This window comes from Otolemur garnettii, unplaced genomic scaffold (genome assembly GCF_000181295.1).
Source record: "Otolemur garnettii isolate 467f Iridium unplaced genomic scaffold, OtoGar3 scaffold00095, whole genome shotgun sequence".
NCBI classification, from domain to species: Eukaryota; Metazoa; Chordata; class Mammalia; order Primates; family Galagidae; genus Otolemur; species Otolemur garnettii.
Window position 1 is genome coordinate 2,620,629 of NW_003852490.1, and position 15,189 is coordinate 2,635,817.

The window sequence follows — 15,189 nt, forward strand, 5'->3', positions numbered from 1 at the left end:
AAAAAAAAAAAAAATTGTTATGTGTCAATTAAAAATACCTGTCTATTGGCTTGCTGCAGCAGCTCACACTTAAAATCCTAGCACTCTGGGAAGCTGAGGCAGGTGGATTGCTTGAGCTCAGGAGTTCAAGACCAGCCTATCCAAGACTGAGACCCCATCTCTAATAAAAATAGAAAAATTAGGCAGCACCTATAGCTCAGTCAGCAGGGCAATGGGCACATACACTAAGGGTGGTGGGTTCAAACCTATCCCAGGCCTGCTAAACAACAATGGCAACTGCGACCAAAAAATAGCCAGACATTGTGGTGGGCACCTGTAGTCCCAGTTACTGGGAGGCTGAGGCAAGAGAATCGCTTATGCCCAAAAGTTTGAGGTTGCTGTGAGCTATGATGCCATTGCACTCTACTCAGGGCAACAGCTTGAGACTCTGTCTCAAAAAAAAAAAAAAGAAAAATTAGCCACCCACTAGGCATTGTGGTGGGCACCTGTAGTTCCAGCTACTCGGGAGACTGAGGGAAGGGGATCCCTTGGGCCCAAGAGTTTGAGGTTGTGATGAGCTACGACGATACCATCTATTGAGGGTGACAACATGAGAATGTCTCAGAAAAAAAAAAAAAAGGAATTTATCTATCCATCTCTGGACAGCCATTAAATACCTGTTCTTTCTGGTAAATGGCTTCCAGGAATTCTACTTCTGGGAAACAACAGGGACATCCCTGACAACAATAAATACAACGGACTAGGTACAGGGGCTCACACCTGTAATCCCAGCACACCTTGGGAGGCCAAGGCAAGAGGATCAGTTGAGCTCAGAAGTTTGAACTGGGCAACATAGTGAGACCCCATCTCTACAAAAAGGAGAAAAATTAGCTGGCATGGCGGTGTACATCTATAGTCCCAGTTACTTGGGAGGCTCAGGCAGGAGGATTTCCAGAGCCTAGGAATTAGATGTTGTAATCACAATACCACTGCACTATAGTCCACCCTGTCTCAAACTAACCAATTAACCACCACAAACACACTCAAGACGCCCCAACAGCAGAGTGTGTGCCCATCCTATGCAGGAGCACATGTTTTATGGATGTCATTTTTTGTTTTAAGTAACTAAAAACAATTGCTCTGCAGAAGCAAATCTAAACTAGCTGCCAAATGCAAATCCAGCCTGACAGCTCAGCTGCAAACTTTGCTCCTGAGTAAAAGGAGCTTCTGTTGGTGCCTCCTTCTATGGCACAGGGAAGAAGCCCCTGTGATCAAGGACCACATACTCAGTAAACCACTGCAGACTCAAAAGTACCCAGAAGCTCATCCAGAGGAGTAGCCTTAGAAGTTAGGTGACACATTCCATTCTTTCATTCAAAGTATTTTTCTTTTCCTTTTTATTTTTTTTTCCTTAAGTAGAACAGCAAAGAGGCTGGACGCAGCCTGACAACACACAAGGGATATTATCTGCATGCATCAGGAATCCTCTAGGTCCAACAAGATGGTAGGGATTTCCAATGGGGGAAAATAGAGTAGACTTTAAATTGCTTGAATGAGCGCCTTTGAAGGCTTCTGACACTTCGCTGAGGCTTTCCCACTGGCCTTTGAGGAAAAGATAACCTCCTAATATTTAGGAGAGGAGAGAGAGAGGGGAGAATGAAGAAGCCACAGAATCAGGCTTATCTTCTGTGCTTTAGCCGCTGAAAGGGCTGAAGACATTTTACATGTCGCCCAAAATTGCCCAGATGAAGAAAGGCAGGAACAAAACATGTACTCAAGGCTGCCTGGAGTTTGTGGGTCCCTGCCTGGGGCAGAGGTCTAAGTGGGGCTCTACATTTAAGACACAGGGCATTTTAGCATACTGCCCTTGCTCTGGCAGTATGTGACTACACTCCATGGCATCCTTTTCCCTTCTATGTGACAATACCCAATCAGGAAGCAGGTAACACACAAAAGGGAGGACAGGACTTCACCCCTCCCCAAACACCTGCAGGGAAAGCTGCTCCCCTTTTACTGCGTACCAAGGCCACAGTATTACAGTTATTATAAAATAAACGGTGTTACATTCTCATGATAATGGATTTTCCCATCACCTGAAAATGATTTCCCCAGTATCTGTCACCAGGGTGAAAAACACCTCCAAAGTTTAGATATGCATCAGCATTTCCCTCAAGAATAGCTCCAGTTACAGCTTTTATGAAGAGCAAACAAAAATAAGAAGTTGAAAAACAAGTATAAATTAATCTTCACAAAAAGGGGATGGTGAAGAGGGATGGTGGGGGAAGGACTATATTAAACTTTGTTTTGTCTCACCAAAAGATACAATCTTAGAAGCAACTTCCCCAGCTTGGCTGAAAGTCAATGGGAGGCTGATCAGATGAAGCTGTAGAAACTGTAATTTGTCAGACTGAGCATCTGCGACAAACCCACACAGAATTCAAGGAATGCAGATGACCTGATAAAAGGCCTTATGGTTGGCGTGGCGCCTGTAGCTCAAGCTGTACCAGAGCTGGCAGGTTCGAATCCAGCCCAGGCCTCCCAAACAACGACAACTACAACCAAAAAATAACCAGGCATTGTGGTGGGTGCCTATAGTCCTAGCTATTTGGGAGGCTGAGGCAAGAGAATTGCTTAAGCCCAGGAGTTTGCAGTGAGCTGTGACACCATGGCACTCTACCCACGCCGACAAAAAAAAAAAAAAAAAAGGAGGGGGGGGCTTATGGTTAAAATGTTGCCCTGAGCACCCTCAAATCTACCATAAATTTTTCTGCATGAGCTGTTTTGTTCAGATGTGGTTTATCTCTTCTTGTGACACAGGGTGTATTTAAAGATACACCAAAGGGTATTTTAAAACCAAAGGGTGTTTGGTTTCTTTTCTGCCACAATGATGATATCAGAGACTTTTCTTTCCAGGAGAGCCAAGTAAAATTAATAAGAATTTTTTTTTGGTAGAGACAGTCTCATTCTATCACCCTCGGTAGAGTGCCGTTGCATCACACAGCTCACAGCAACCTCCAACTCCTGGGCTTAGGTGATTTTCCTGCCTCAGCCTCCTGAGTAGCTGGGACCACAGGCGCCCGCCGTAACACCTGGCTATTTTTTGTTGCAGTTTGGCAAACCCCATATACTAGGTTTGAACCCACCACCCTTGGTATGTGGGGCCAGCGCCCTACTCACTGAGCCACAGGTGCCGCCCTAACAAGAATTTTTATGATCCTAGGAAGAGAGTCTTTAAAAGCACACACACACATAAACAAGGAATTGGGGTGGAAGGCAGAGGACCAGAACGGTGAGCAAAATAACTGACTGATGGAGTAAAAGCCATTCCCATGGAAGATGGAAGTTGTTAATAAGTAGTTCTCTACTGCTGATTTCTGATGGCTTCACCACAGCCAAGTAGCACCCCACGCTCCCCTGGGAAAGCCAGGTAGAGCTTCTGAAGGGGCTAGAGTGAACTTAGAACCCAGCATGCCCCTGGATAAATGAGGAACCCCCATCATAAACCATAACCGAACCCTGCTCCTGTAAGTTAAATTTTTCCTTTTTTTTGGAGACTGAGTCTCACTTTGTCACTCTCAGTTGAGTACGTAGAGTCACAGCTCGCAGCAACCTCCAACTCCTGGGCTTAGGCAATTCTCTTGTCTCAGCCTCCTGAGTAGCTGGGACTACAGGTGCCCACCACAACTCCTGGCTATTTTTTTTTTTTTAGAGATGGGGTCTCGCTTTTGCTCAGGCTGGTCTTGAACTCCAGAGCTCAAGCAATCCTCCCACCTTGTACTCCTAGAGTGCCAGGATTACAGGTGTGAGCCACCATGCCTGGCTAAATTTTTCTTTTACTATGTGAATTTTCTATTTTCTATACTCTTCAACAGAGATTACCAACATATATACTTAAAGAAAGTGAACTTTTAACATAACTTGGCCACAACAAGGTTTTGTGATGAGAAAACCCAGAACCAGCAAGATAAGGAATGTGTCCTCAACACTGTATGCTGCAACAGAGCAGTGACCTCTGAGGTTACTTTCTCTACCTTGTCAGGGTCACAAAACAGACACTTGAATTCACGCTCTTTAATTTCAGGAAAGCCTCTCCTTCTTCCCTACCCCCCTTCCTTCCTTTCCTCCCTCCTTATCTCACTCCCTTCCTCCTTCCTTCCTTCAGGCCTCTTTCTCTCTCTTAAATATAACTTGAACAAACTTGATTTTCTCTTTTCTTTGCAGAAAAGTAGAAACAAACTGAAGAGAAGAGACAGGGAGGAGAACAGCAAGAGAAGCCGTGAAGTTCTCTGCACAAAAGGTGACCGAAGAAAGGAGAACTGACGACTGGGAGAAAGCCTGTTTATTTGTTGTTTGAGTTGGCGTGGTGGCTCATGCCTATAATCCTGGCACTCTGGGAGGCCCAGGCAGGAGGATATGTTGAGCCTAGGAGTTTGAGACCAGCCTGAGCAAGAGTGAGACCCCTGTCTCTACTAAAAATGAAAAATTAACTGGGTATTGTGGTGGGTGCCTATAGTTCCAGTTACTTGGGAAGCTGAGACAAGAGGATTGCTTGAACCTAGGAGTTTGAGGTTGCTGTGTTAGGCTGACACCATAGTACTCTACCTTAGGCAACAGAGAGAAGTGCTGTAACCCTGTCTCAAAAAAGAAAAAAACGTTTGTGGTTTTCTTTTCTTAAATTTTTTTTTATTTTGAGACAGTGTCACTATGTTGCCCTTGGTAGAATGCCGTGGCGCCACAGCTCACAGCAACCTCAAAGTCTTTGGCTTAAGTGATTCTCTTGCCTAAGCCTCCCAAGTAGCTGGGACTACAGGTGCCCACCACAACACCTGGATATTTTTTTGTTGCAATTGTTATTGTTGTTTAGCTGGCCTAGGCTGGGTGCAAACCTGCAACCCTTGGTGCATGTGGCTGGCGCCATAACCACTGTGCTACAGGCGCTGAGCCTGTTGTTCGCTTTTGGCTTACTTCCCATTTCTTGACTACATGGTGATCTTGACTACCTATGATCATTGTTAAGAAATTAATTTAGGGTTCTTTCTTTGCTCTCTCCTTTCCATCTCTTTCCCTGAACCTAAACTTTCCAGCTATCTAAGCACATGGTCAAGTCTGTAGACTACAAGTTTAGTTAAGTGCCTGAGTTCTAATAACAGACTATCTAGTTTTCCATCACTTGTTATCTGGGTGATCTTCAGTAAGTTACTTAAACTCCTTATCTATAGTTTTCTCACCTGTTAAATAAGACAAATGAACAGAATCCACCTTATAGGGTTATGATATGGATGATTTAATGTCCTCCCTGAAAAACACTAGCTATTATTATCATAAATCTTCACCTCATTGAACAGATAATCAGTATCTCTTTTTCTCAACACATTGGTCTCTAAATAGTGCTCTATCCATTCTCAGAAGTCTTAATGGAGTATGGCCAGTCTAACAGGTTCTTGCAACACATCTCAGGGAAGTGGCTTTGTGGTTCAGTCCAAATCTAACTAAATGCTCAGAAGTTTGAGACCTGGACTCAGGTACACCTGTGAGTCTGCTGTGTCAGTTTGCCTTGAACTCCAGGCCACCCCGGGTATTGCAGTTACACAGAGCCTACTGCAGATCTGACATGGTCCCAGCCAACCTCTTCAGGCCACCAAGAAGCACAGTACTTCACTGGGGGCTAGTCTGCTGTTCCCTGCACAGCTCAGGCTTGTTTATATTTATCTAGAACAACTTTCTCCCCACTGCCTGGCAAACATCCACTCGCCCTTCCAGGTTTTATTTACCTCTTACTTCCTCTCCCTGTCCCCTCTTCCCCCAGCAACTCTCACTGCCGCTGTGCCAAAAGTCTCCCAGTTATGTCCATCCCGATATTTTCCAGGTTAATGGATACAATTCTGGCTGACCCTTCCACTTAGACTGCCAACTCCCGGAGAGCCTAGCAGCACAAGGAAGGCATTTCTGAATGATCAAATAACAGGCAAGCCCTTTTGATTCAACTCAGAATTAAGCCACTTACCCATGGGTTTTTGATAAACATTAAGAGTCAAATGAGGCTGGGTGTAGTTGCTCCTGCCTGTAATCCTACCACTTACAAGACTCTTAAGCCTAGTGGTTTGAGACCTGCCTGGGTAACACAGTGAAACCCTGTCTCTGTTTAAAAATAACAACAAAAAAAGTAAGATGAAACACAGTCTCCTAAAGATTTGTTCTTGGCTAACTGTGGGCCAGACACATGGATTCTTACATCACTGACATGCAGAGGAGCAGTTACCATCCATTTCTGGGAGGAAGTTTCAAAGGAATCACACAATTAGCTTGTTTCTTAGGCACTTCTGACAAATGAGGAAGAAAAAAATTGCTATAATTTCTGTTTAAGTGTTGCTAGGAAAACAGGTGTAACACACAGGACTAGGGATGGTTAGGCAGGAAAGAATTATAAACTTTTCATAACCTCTAAAGTTGTTGCAACTTATTTACTTCTATGATAGAGCTCTAAGGATTTCAAGGGGATGGAACTATAGTAGAACCTCTGTAAGTTGACCACCTGAGGGAATTTAACAAATTAGTCAACAGAAAGAATGAGGCCTACTATACTGATACCTACACGTGGTGCATGTCTAATCTGTGAAAATTAGGTCAACTTAAAGAGGTGGTTAATGTAGGGAGGTGGTCAACTATGGAGGTTCTACTGTAGTAGTTAAATGTTATACTAGAAGCTTCATGGAATCACAGGATGTAAGAGCTAGAAGTGGCCTCACAGATCAATTATTAATTCTTAATTATGAGTTCATGATAAAATTTTCACTGGCCCACAGAAAACTGAGATACATTTGTATAATCTGCTATCTTATTTCTTTAACAAGCTATATGAATCCAATATAAAAGACTGTTCTGTATTCTGAGATTGCATTTTTTCCATATTTGTGGCATTAAAATATTCTCTCATAAAAAAGATGGTGGTGATGGGTGGCGCCTGTGGCTCAGTGAGTAGGGCGCCGGCCCCATATACCAAGGGTGGTGGGTTCAACCCCGGCCCTGGCCAAACTGCAACAATAACAACAACAAAAAAATAGCCAGGCCTTGTGGCGGGTGCCTATAGTCCCAGCTACTCAGGAGGCTGAGGCAAGAGAATCACCTAAGCCCAAGAGCTGGAGGTTGCTGTGAGCTGTGACGCCAGAGCACTCTACCAAGGGTGACAAAGTGAGACTCTGTCTCAAAAAAAAAAAAAAAAAAAAAAGATGGTGATGGCTCAGCGCCTATAGCTCAGCAGCTAAGGTGCAAGCCACATACATTGGAGCTGGCTAGTTTGAATCCAGACCAGGCCTACCAAACAACAGTGATAACTACAACCAAAAAATAGCTGGGTGTTGTGGCAGGCACCCATAGTCCCAGGTACTTAGGAGGCCAAGGCAAGAGAATCACTTAAATCCAAGAGTTTGAGGTTGCTGTGAGCTGTGACACTGCAGCACTCTACCTGGGTGACATAGTGACACCCTGTCTCAAAAAAAAAAAAAAGGCAATTATAAATGGTAGCTTGGTCTTTTTCTGTCTTTTAATGAATGTATTCTACTTATCTCTGTTCCTTATTATTGTCCCAATTAGTTGTTTTGTTTCGTTTTATTTTTGAGACTGGGCTCACTATGTTGCCCAGACAAGAGTTCAGTGGTGTCATCATAGCTCACTGTAACCTCAAACTCCTGGCTCAGGTGATCCTCCTGCTTCCAACTCCTGGGTATCTGGGACTACAGGCATGCACCACCACGTCTGATTACCAATTCTTTTTTTTTTAAAGCTCTCCATTGAAATATAACATGTAGGCTCGGCGCCTGTGGCTCAAGCAGCTAAGGCGCCAGCCACATACACCTAAGGTAGCAGGTTTGAATCCCTAGCCTGGGCCCGCCAAACAACCATGAGGGCTGCAACCAAAAAATGGCTGGGCGTTGTGGTGGGCACCTGTAGTCCCAGCTACTTGGGAGGCTGAGGCAGGAGACTCACTTGAGCCCAGGAGTTGGAGGTTGCTGTGAGCTGTGATGCCATGGCACTCTACCCAGGGGGACAGCTTGAGGCTCTATCTCAAAAAAAAAAAAAAAAACAAAAGAAATATAACATGTACATTCCCAATTAGTTTTGATAGCCCTGAATTCATAGGATAACTTTCTAACTTGGAAAAATGAAACTCTGGGCACACCATGTGTCTTCCAAATTGTTTTGTGAAGAAAATTTATGGGTCCATAAAATCTGATTGGGTTCAACATCCCTCCTAATTGCAGAAAAGGAAATGGGAGTCTAGAGAGGTTGCATGTTAAAGTATTTGCAAATACTGAAGGTGCCCTAGCTATGTAATACCAAAAGCCAAGCGTCAATGGTTTGGTTTGAGCCAGGAAGGAGGGAGCAGAAAAGTTAGTCAACTGGCTTGAACAAAAAGCCCTTGAAGGAACAGACCAGAGGAGAAGACAACAGCCATTAGTTTCCCAGCATTACACAGGTGCAAGGGGACCTTTCTCCTAAGACTTAAGAATTGTAATAAATTAACATTGTGGTTTGACACCTTTTGTGAGAAAAACAGAGAACTACGAGAACAGAATGAACACTGCCTGCCCGGCCTTCTTTGACATCAACAAATAAAAGCAGCAAGTCCTTGGGGTTCTTTTTTTTTTTTTTTTTGCAGTTTTTGGTCGGTCAGATTTGAACCCACCACCTCCAGTATATGGGGCCAGCGCCCTACTCCTTTGAGCCACAGGCGCCACCCTCCTTGGGGTTCTGAACCCGGTTGCTCTTTCTGAGCTGCCCACTCCCTTTCTTTGGTGGGTCCTCTTACTTCTGCACAAGTCTTTCCAAAGCCTATCCACTGTCACTCAACAAACCTGCCACTATTGCTTGGTTGCGTGTGCAACCAGGAATGTTTGCTGTGACGTTAGTAACTCTTTATGCTGGTGACAGAACCAGTGTTCTTGCCAACCAGATTCCAGAGCTCACAGTTTCTACTCAACTTACTGTGTTCAATATTACTACAAGGTATAGAGTTTGACTCTGAAACCGTTTATGATGCGGAAGTGAGACAAAGACGAGTTTTATGCAGTCCACAGACTGCACGGTAAGCTCTACTGTGCTTTGCCACAATCATCTCTTACAAGCCTGTCAAATCATCTCTTTTCTTTTGGTTGAGACAGAGTCTCACTCTGTCACCCTCAGTAGAGTGCCATGGTGTCCCAGCTTACCCAGCTCACAGCAACCTCAAACTTTTGGGCTTAAGTGATTCTCTTTCCTCAGCCTCCCAAGTAGCTGGGATTACAGGCTCCCAATACAATGCCTGGCTATTTTTAGAGATGGGGTCTCACTCTTGCTCAGGCTGGTCTAGAACTCCTGAGCTCAAGCAATCCACCCACCTTGGCCTCCCAGATTGCTAGGATACAGGCGCGCCACCTCACCCAGCCTTCTATCAAGTATTCTTTACATGGCACTAATTATGCATCAAAACGCAACAGGATAGCATAAGATTGTATAAATATACACAAATAAACACATACTTATTTCATAACCTCTACTTATAAGCTACTTCGTTCAGGTAGTTTATTAGTCACAGAACAGCAGCCACCACTAGCTTTTCCTTGAAGTTCATATATAGTTTGTTTTGAGACACAGCCTCAAGCTGTTGCCCTGGGTAGAGTGCCCTGACATCACAGCTCACAGCAGCCTCCAACTCCAAGGCTCAAGCAATTCTGCCTCGGCCGCCTCCTCCCAGGTAGCTGGGACTATAGGCACCTGCCACAACGCCCAGCTATATTTTAGTTGCAGCCGTCATTGTTGTTTGGCAGGCCCAGGCTGGATTTGAACCCGCCAGCTCAGGTGTATATGGCTGGTGCCTCAGCTGCTTGAGCCACAGGGGCCCAGCCTCATATATAGTTCTAATGTAATAATTCTGCATCTGGGACCAGGTGGTTCATGCCTGACTACTGAGTCACGTAAATATCAGAAGATAACACCTGTTACCCAGACAAATACAAAAGCCTTTAAACTCTGCTCTGGAGCCAGAAAAATGTTTAAAAACTGTTATGTTAAAAATTTTAGCTCTTTTATCTCAATTTCTCATTATTATCCCAATTAGTTATGGGAGTTTCAAATGCCAGCTATTAACTGAAATTGCTGTTTAGAGCGCAGGCTCACACGCTTACCTTTTTCCTTGTAAAAAATTGGAACCATGCAGCCATAAAAAAAGATGGTGACTTCACATCTTTTATGTTTACCTGGGTGGAGCTGGAACATATTCTTCTTAAAAGTATCTCAAGACTGGAAACAAAGTATCTCAAGAATGCAAAGAAAAGGATCCAATGTACTCAATACTACCATGAGAACAATATATAAGCACCTATACATTCACACAAATGGTAAACATAACTATAGTCCAGAAAGGGCAAGGGAAGAGAAGAGAGAGGGGAGAGGAGGGGAGAGGCAGGAGGAGGGAAGCTATTTGGGGGACCTCACCTAATGTGCATGATGCAATGGTACATTTCAAAACTATTAAGAAAAGAGTATAATTTTGATGGATGTGTTAATCAGTTCAATGTAAGATTTCAATTTGGACATCAAATCAGTACACTGAACCCCATAAATGGATCAATGTACATGGTTATGATTTAATTTTAAAAGATTAATTATTTTTGAAAGAAGTTAAAAAATTTTTTTGAACTAGCAGTCATAAACTTAACTCATTAAAGAGGTAAAACTAAAATAAAAAGCCTTACCTAGTTAGTGTAAGGCAGGTAGGTGTCTAGTAAATTTAAGCAATGCCTTACACCCAGCTTTTTTTTAACTTTGAAATTCTGAAATAATCTGATACTTACTCACAGAAAGGTGGTAAAAGTAGCACATCTCTGCATACTCTTCACCCAGCTGTCCCTAATATTAGCATTTTACATAAACACAGTACAAATATAAAAACTGAGAAATCAACATGGGTATAAGTCTATTAACTAAACTACAGGCTTTATTGTGATTTCACCACTTTCCCCAATAATGTCCTTTCTCAGTCTTCAGATCCAACCTATGACCCACATAGCATATAAAAAGCTTAAATTCACCAACCTGTAGGAATCAGGGTTTCATCCACAGGCAAATAAGTATCAGCCTCTATGGTGACTTCATGGTCATATATATTTGGGGAACCCTGGGAGGAAAACGTAGAGGAAAGATTTACTGCTTAGTCTTATATCTTGGTTTTATAACTTCTCTTGCTTAAATGATTTTAGGCATTGGCAATAACTTCACAAATCCTATTTGACCAATGGTAATGATTAATATGAATGTTTTTTTAAAAATTTGAAACAGAGTCTCACTGTGTCACCCTGGGTAGAGTGGCATCAGCTTAGCTCACAGCGACCTCAAACTCCTGGGCTCAAGTGATCTTCCGGCCTCAGCCTCTCGAAGAATTAGGATTACAAGTGCCTGCCACAACATTTAGCTATTTTTTTTCTATGTTTAGTAGAGACTGGGTCTCACTCTTGCTCAAGTTGGTCCCCAGCTCCTGAGCTCAAGGGCTCTACCTGCCTCAACCTCTCAGAGTGCTAGGTGTGAGCCACCGCCCAATGGTAATGATTGAATATATCCAGAGGCAGTCTACCAAAAATATAAGTAAATAAAAATAAACATGATCATTTACATATAGGTAGATAGGGCCTAAATATAGCAACTGGGAAATCTGGAAGAAGCATCCACTGTGCATGCATTTTCTTTTCTAAATGGAATGAATATGAAGGTGAAAGGTCAGAGAGAACACAGTGGTTCCAAAGCATTTGGACCTTGGCTTATTAGTGGAGGCTTTATTTCTCCTCACATGCCAGGCAAACAGAAGAGCAAGGGTCAGTGACCAGGGACACACAGGTCCTGGAAGGCCAAGGCCCTGCTCCAAGCTCACTTCTGGTGGGGCGAGACATCAGGCAGCCCTCTCTGCCCAGCTCCCATCTAGAGGACCCACTCCCAGCTACATAGTAGAAGCCCAGGAGTCAGAACTTCACCCCTGCCTTTGAGAATTTGTCTACCTCCTGCAGCCTGCCTTTCCAGGGAGCTGAAGGCTGGCACAAACAGCACTGGTCAGTGTCAGAAGGCCTGGGGTCTGGTCTAGCTCTCTCTGAGTGGCCCCAGGGAAATCACTTAATCTCCTAGAATCTCATTTCCTTTTGGGTAAAATTGGGCTAATTTTGCCTTTTCCAGGGTTCTTGGGAAGAACAGTTTAACAAAGGTGTGTTGTGCTTCTGCAAAGATGAAAATATTGTAAGCATGTATGTTTGTAACACAAGGCTTTTTTTTTGAGACAGAGTCCTATTATATCACCCTCGGTAGAGTGCCATGGCGTCACTGCTCACAACCACCTCAAACTCTTGGACTTAAGTGATTCTCTTGTCTCAGCATCCCAAGTAGTTGGGACTACAGGCCCCCGGTGCAACGCCTGGCTATTTTTAGAGACAGAGTCTCACTCTTGCTCAGGCTGGTCTCAAACCCATGAGCTCAGGCAATCTAGCCAGCTTGGCCTCCCAGTGTTAGGATTACAGGCGTGAACCACCATGCCTGTGTAATACAAGGGTTTTTTTTAAATAAAAGAAAATTATCAACAGTAACACATTTTAAAGCAAAAGATGGGGACGGGAAACCAAGTGAGGACTTTTGCTTAGTGAATGCTCAAAAATAACCTAAACCAGTGGTTCTCAACTAGTGGAGATTTTGCCCTGCAAGAGACATTGGCAATTTCTGGAGATATTTTTTTATCATCATGACTGGGGGGCAGGGTGCTACTGGCATCCAGTAGGGAGACACCAGGGAGGCTACCAAACAGTCCCCACTCCCACGTGTCAACAGCACCAAGGCTGAGAAACCCTGAGTTAAGCTAAACTAAGTAAGCAAAGAGAGGCAGAGGGTTGCAGGTTAGTTGGAAACAGACTATATGGAAGTCATTTTGAGAAGAAAGGCTGAGATTTTAGAGACCAGGAGAATCTGTGTCTAAATATGACACTGGTTTAATGACAGTACTAGGAGGTTCTGTGTCTAGTGGGCACACGGAGTGGGCAGGTGGGGGCCAGGACAGGGGCCTCTCATCTGCCCATATTCCATCTTAGCCACTCGTTTGGTCCCTGTTCTAACCTGGGAATGCTGGTCCAAGCTGGAAGAAGGTCTGTACCCATCCTAGAACAGCTCCAGACTACAGGGGTTGTCACTCCTGATGGTTCCTTGTACTGCCATCCTGTTGCCTCAGGGTGGTGCCAGCCAATCAGAGGCCTCTGGGACTGAGCGGGTGGAGTTGAGGGAAGAGAATTTGTGACTACTATTATTTCCTTGGCTGTACGTATTCAATACTCAACACAGAGGGTTTTGGGTCAGCCCAGACAGGGGTACAAAACTTTGGGTCAAGGCATTGGCAGCACTAAATAGGGTGTCACATAGAGAGCCAAAGTGTCTCACACTTGTAATCCCAGCACTCTGGGAGGTTGAGGCAGGAGCACTGTTCAAGCTGAGGAGTTTGACACCAGCCTGAGCAAGAGTGAGACCCCATCACTACTAAAGATAGAAATATTTGCCAGGCGTTATGGCAGGTGCCTATAGTCCCAGGTACTTGGGAGGCTGAGGCAGGAGGATTGCATGAACCTAGGAGTTCGAGGTTTCTGTGAGCTAGGTTGATTTAGGCATAGCAATCTAGCCCAGGCAACAGTGGAAAGGAAAGAAAAGGACAGCCCACACTGAAGCTCCTCCGTCCTTCCTTTGCACAAGTAAGACTTGAGGAACACAACCTCTCTAACCTCATTCATTAGGGAAGCCTGTGGGAGGCGAGGTCATCCTTTAGACTCCCGGCCTATCATTTATCTGAAGTATGCTTTATAACCAGAACACTGTTCTGATTCATATGGTTAATAGATTAACTTAGCCTGTTCTAGAACTTCACATAAATAGAACCATACAGTACACATTCTTTTGCACCTCACTATTTCCAACATAACGCTCTTGAGATCATCCATGTTATTTTATCAGTAATGTGTTCCTTTTTATCACTGAGTAGTATTCCATCATACGACAATATCACAACTTGTTTATCCATTCTCCTACCGATGGATTAGAGGGTTGTTTTCAGTGTTTTATTATTATAACTAAAACCGCTTAGGAATTTCCTTCTTCTGTTTTATTTTGTTTTTAGCACTAGGGCAGGGAGAAAACGAATCAATCTGAAAATCATACACCAAATAAAGTGATGAGTCAAGAATGTTAGGAAGAAACCTAGCAGAGGGAAAGGAAAGGAACACTCATCAGCCCCCACGGTCTTAAAGGTCACAGGGTCACCGTTAGTACCAACATTCCTTCATTAAAAACAAGCATGCTTTGTTTTATGACTCTCTTGGCCTGGAAAATTGCAATGATTTAGTCTGGTGGAATATTACTGTGGGAATCATTTCCTTTCAAGGCCAGATGAAAACTTGGCAAGAAATGCTGATTCACAAACAGACCTTGAGGCCCATCTCTGAGTTCAGCGTTTGTTTTGGTTAGCTTTGCTTGGCTGCTACCAGTTCGTAACATTAATCATTTATAGAGCCCCTTAACATACAGACCTTTATGTGCACGGCAGCACCATGGCTTTGATTCAGCTCTTATCACCTCTAGCCTATAATATCACACTATTTTTGTTTTGCTTTTATTTGTATTACATTCATGGGATACAAGTGCAATTTTGCTACATTGACGTACTGCCTGGTGGTAAAGTCAGGCCTCAGTGCATCCGTCCATCACTGCAGCAACACACACTGCACCCACCCTTTACTCTCACTCCCCTGCTCTTAGACCGCCACCCTTCCTAGTCTGCATTGTCCATCACGCCTTGTTCTGCTTCTACATATACAAATAATTTAGCTCTCATTTATAAGTCAAAACATAGTGTATTTGTCTTTCTGTGAATAGACATGATTGGTAACTTACTCAAATGCCACAACAACTCCTTTACCAGTACCCTCCCTTCCCCCCAAACAGAAACTTGATGGATTGAATTATCCTGTGTCCTATGCCATGTATTCAGGTAAGGGGACCCCTTCCCCATTCCCAAGGGTGACTTTTGACTGGTCTTAGCCAATCATGGTGGTCTGTCACTTTGCTGACGGCTGGGTTAGGCATAGCATAGGCCATGTTTCTGGCCAGTGAAATGGAAGAGAAAGTCTGCTGAGGGCACTTCTAGGAATGGTTTTGCTTGTTCTT

General features: G+C 43.9%; 1 protein-coding gene across 1 annotated transcript in view; it reads right to left on the reverse strand.

Moving 5' to 3' along the window:
• Nucleotides 1–15,189, reverse strand: part of GALM (galactose mutarotase) — a 69,235-nt gene that overhangs the window by 31,054 nt on the left and 22,992 nt on the right. Inside the window, exon 4 of the mRNA XM_003795675.2 lies at nt 11,050–11,131. Coding sequence (XP_003795723.1) covers nt 11,050–11,131 — 82 coding nt within the window. The remainder of the gene's footprint in view (nt 1–11,049; nt 11,132–15,189) is intronic.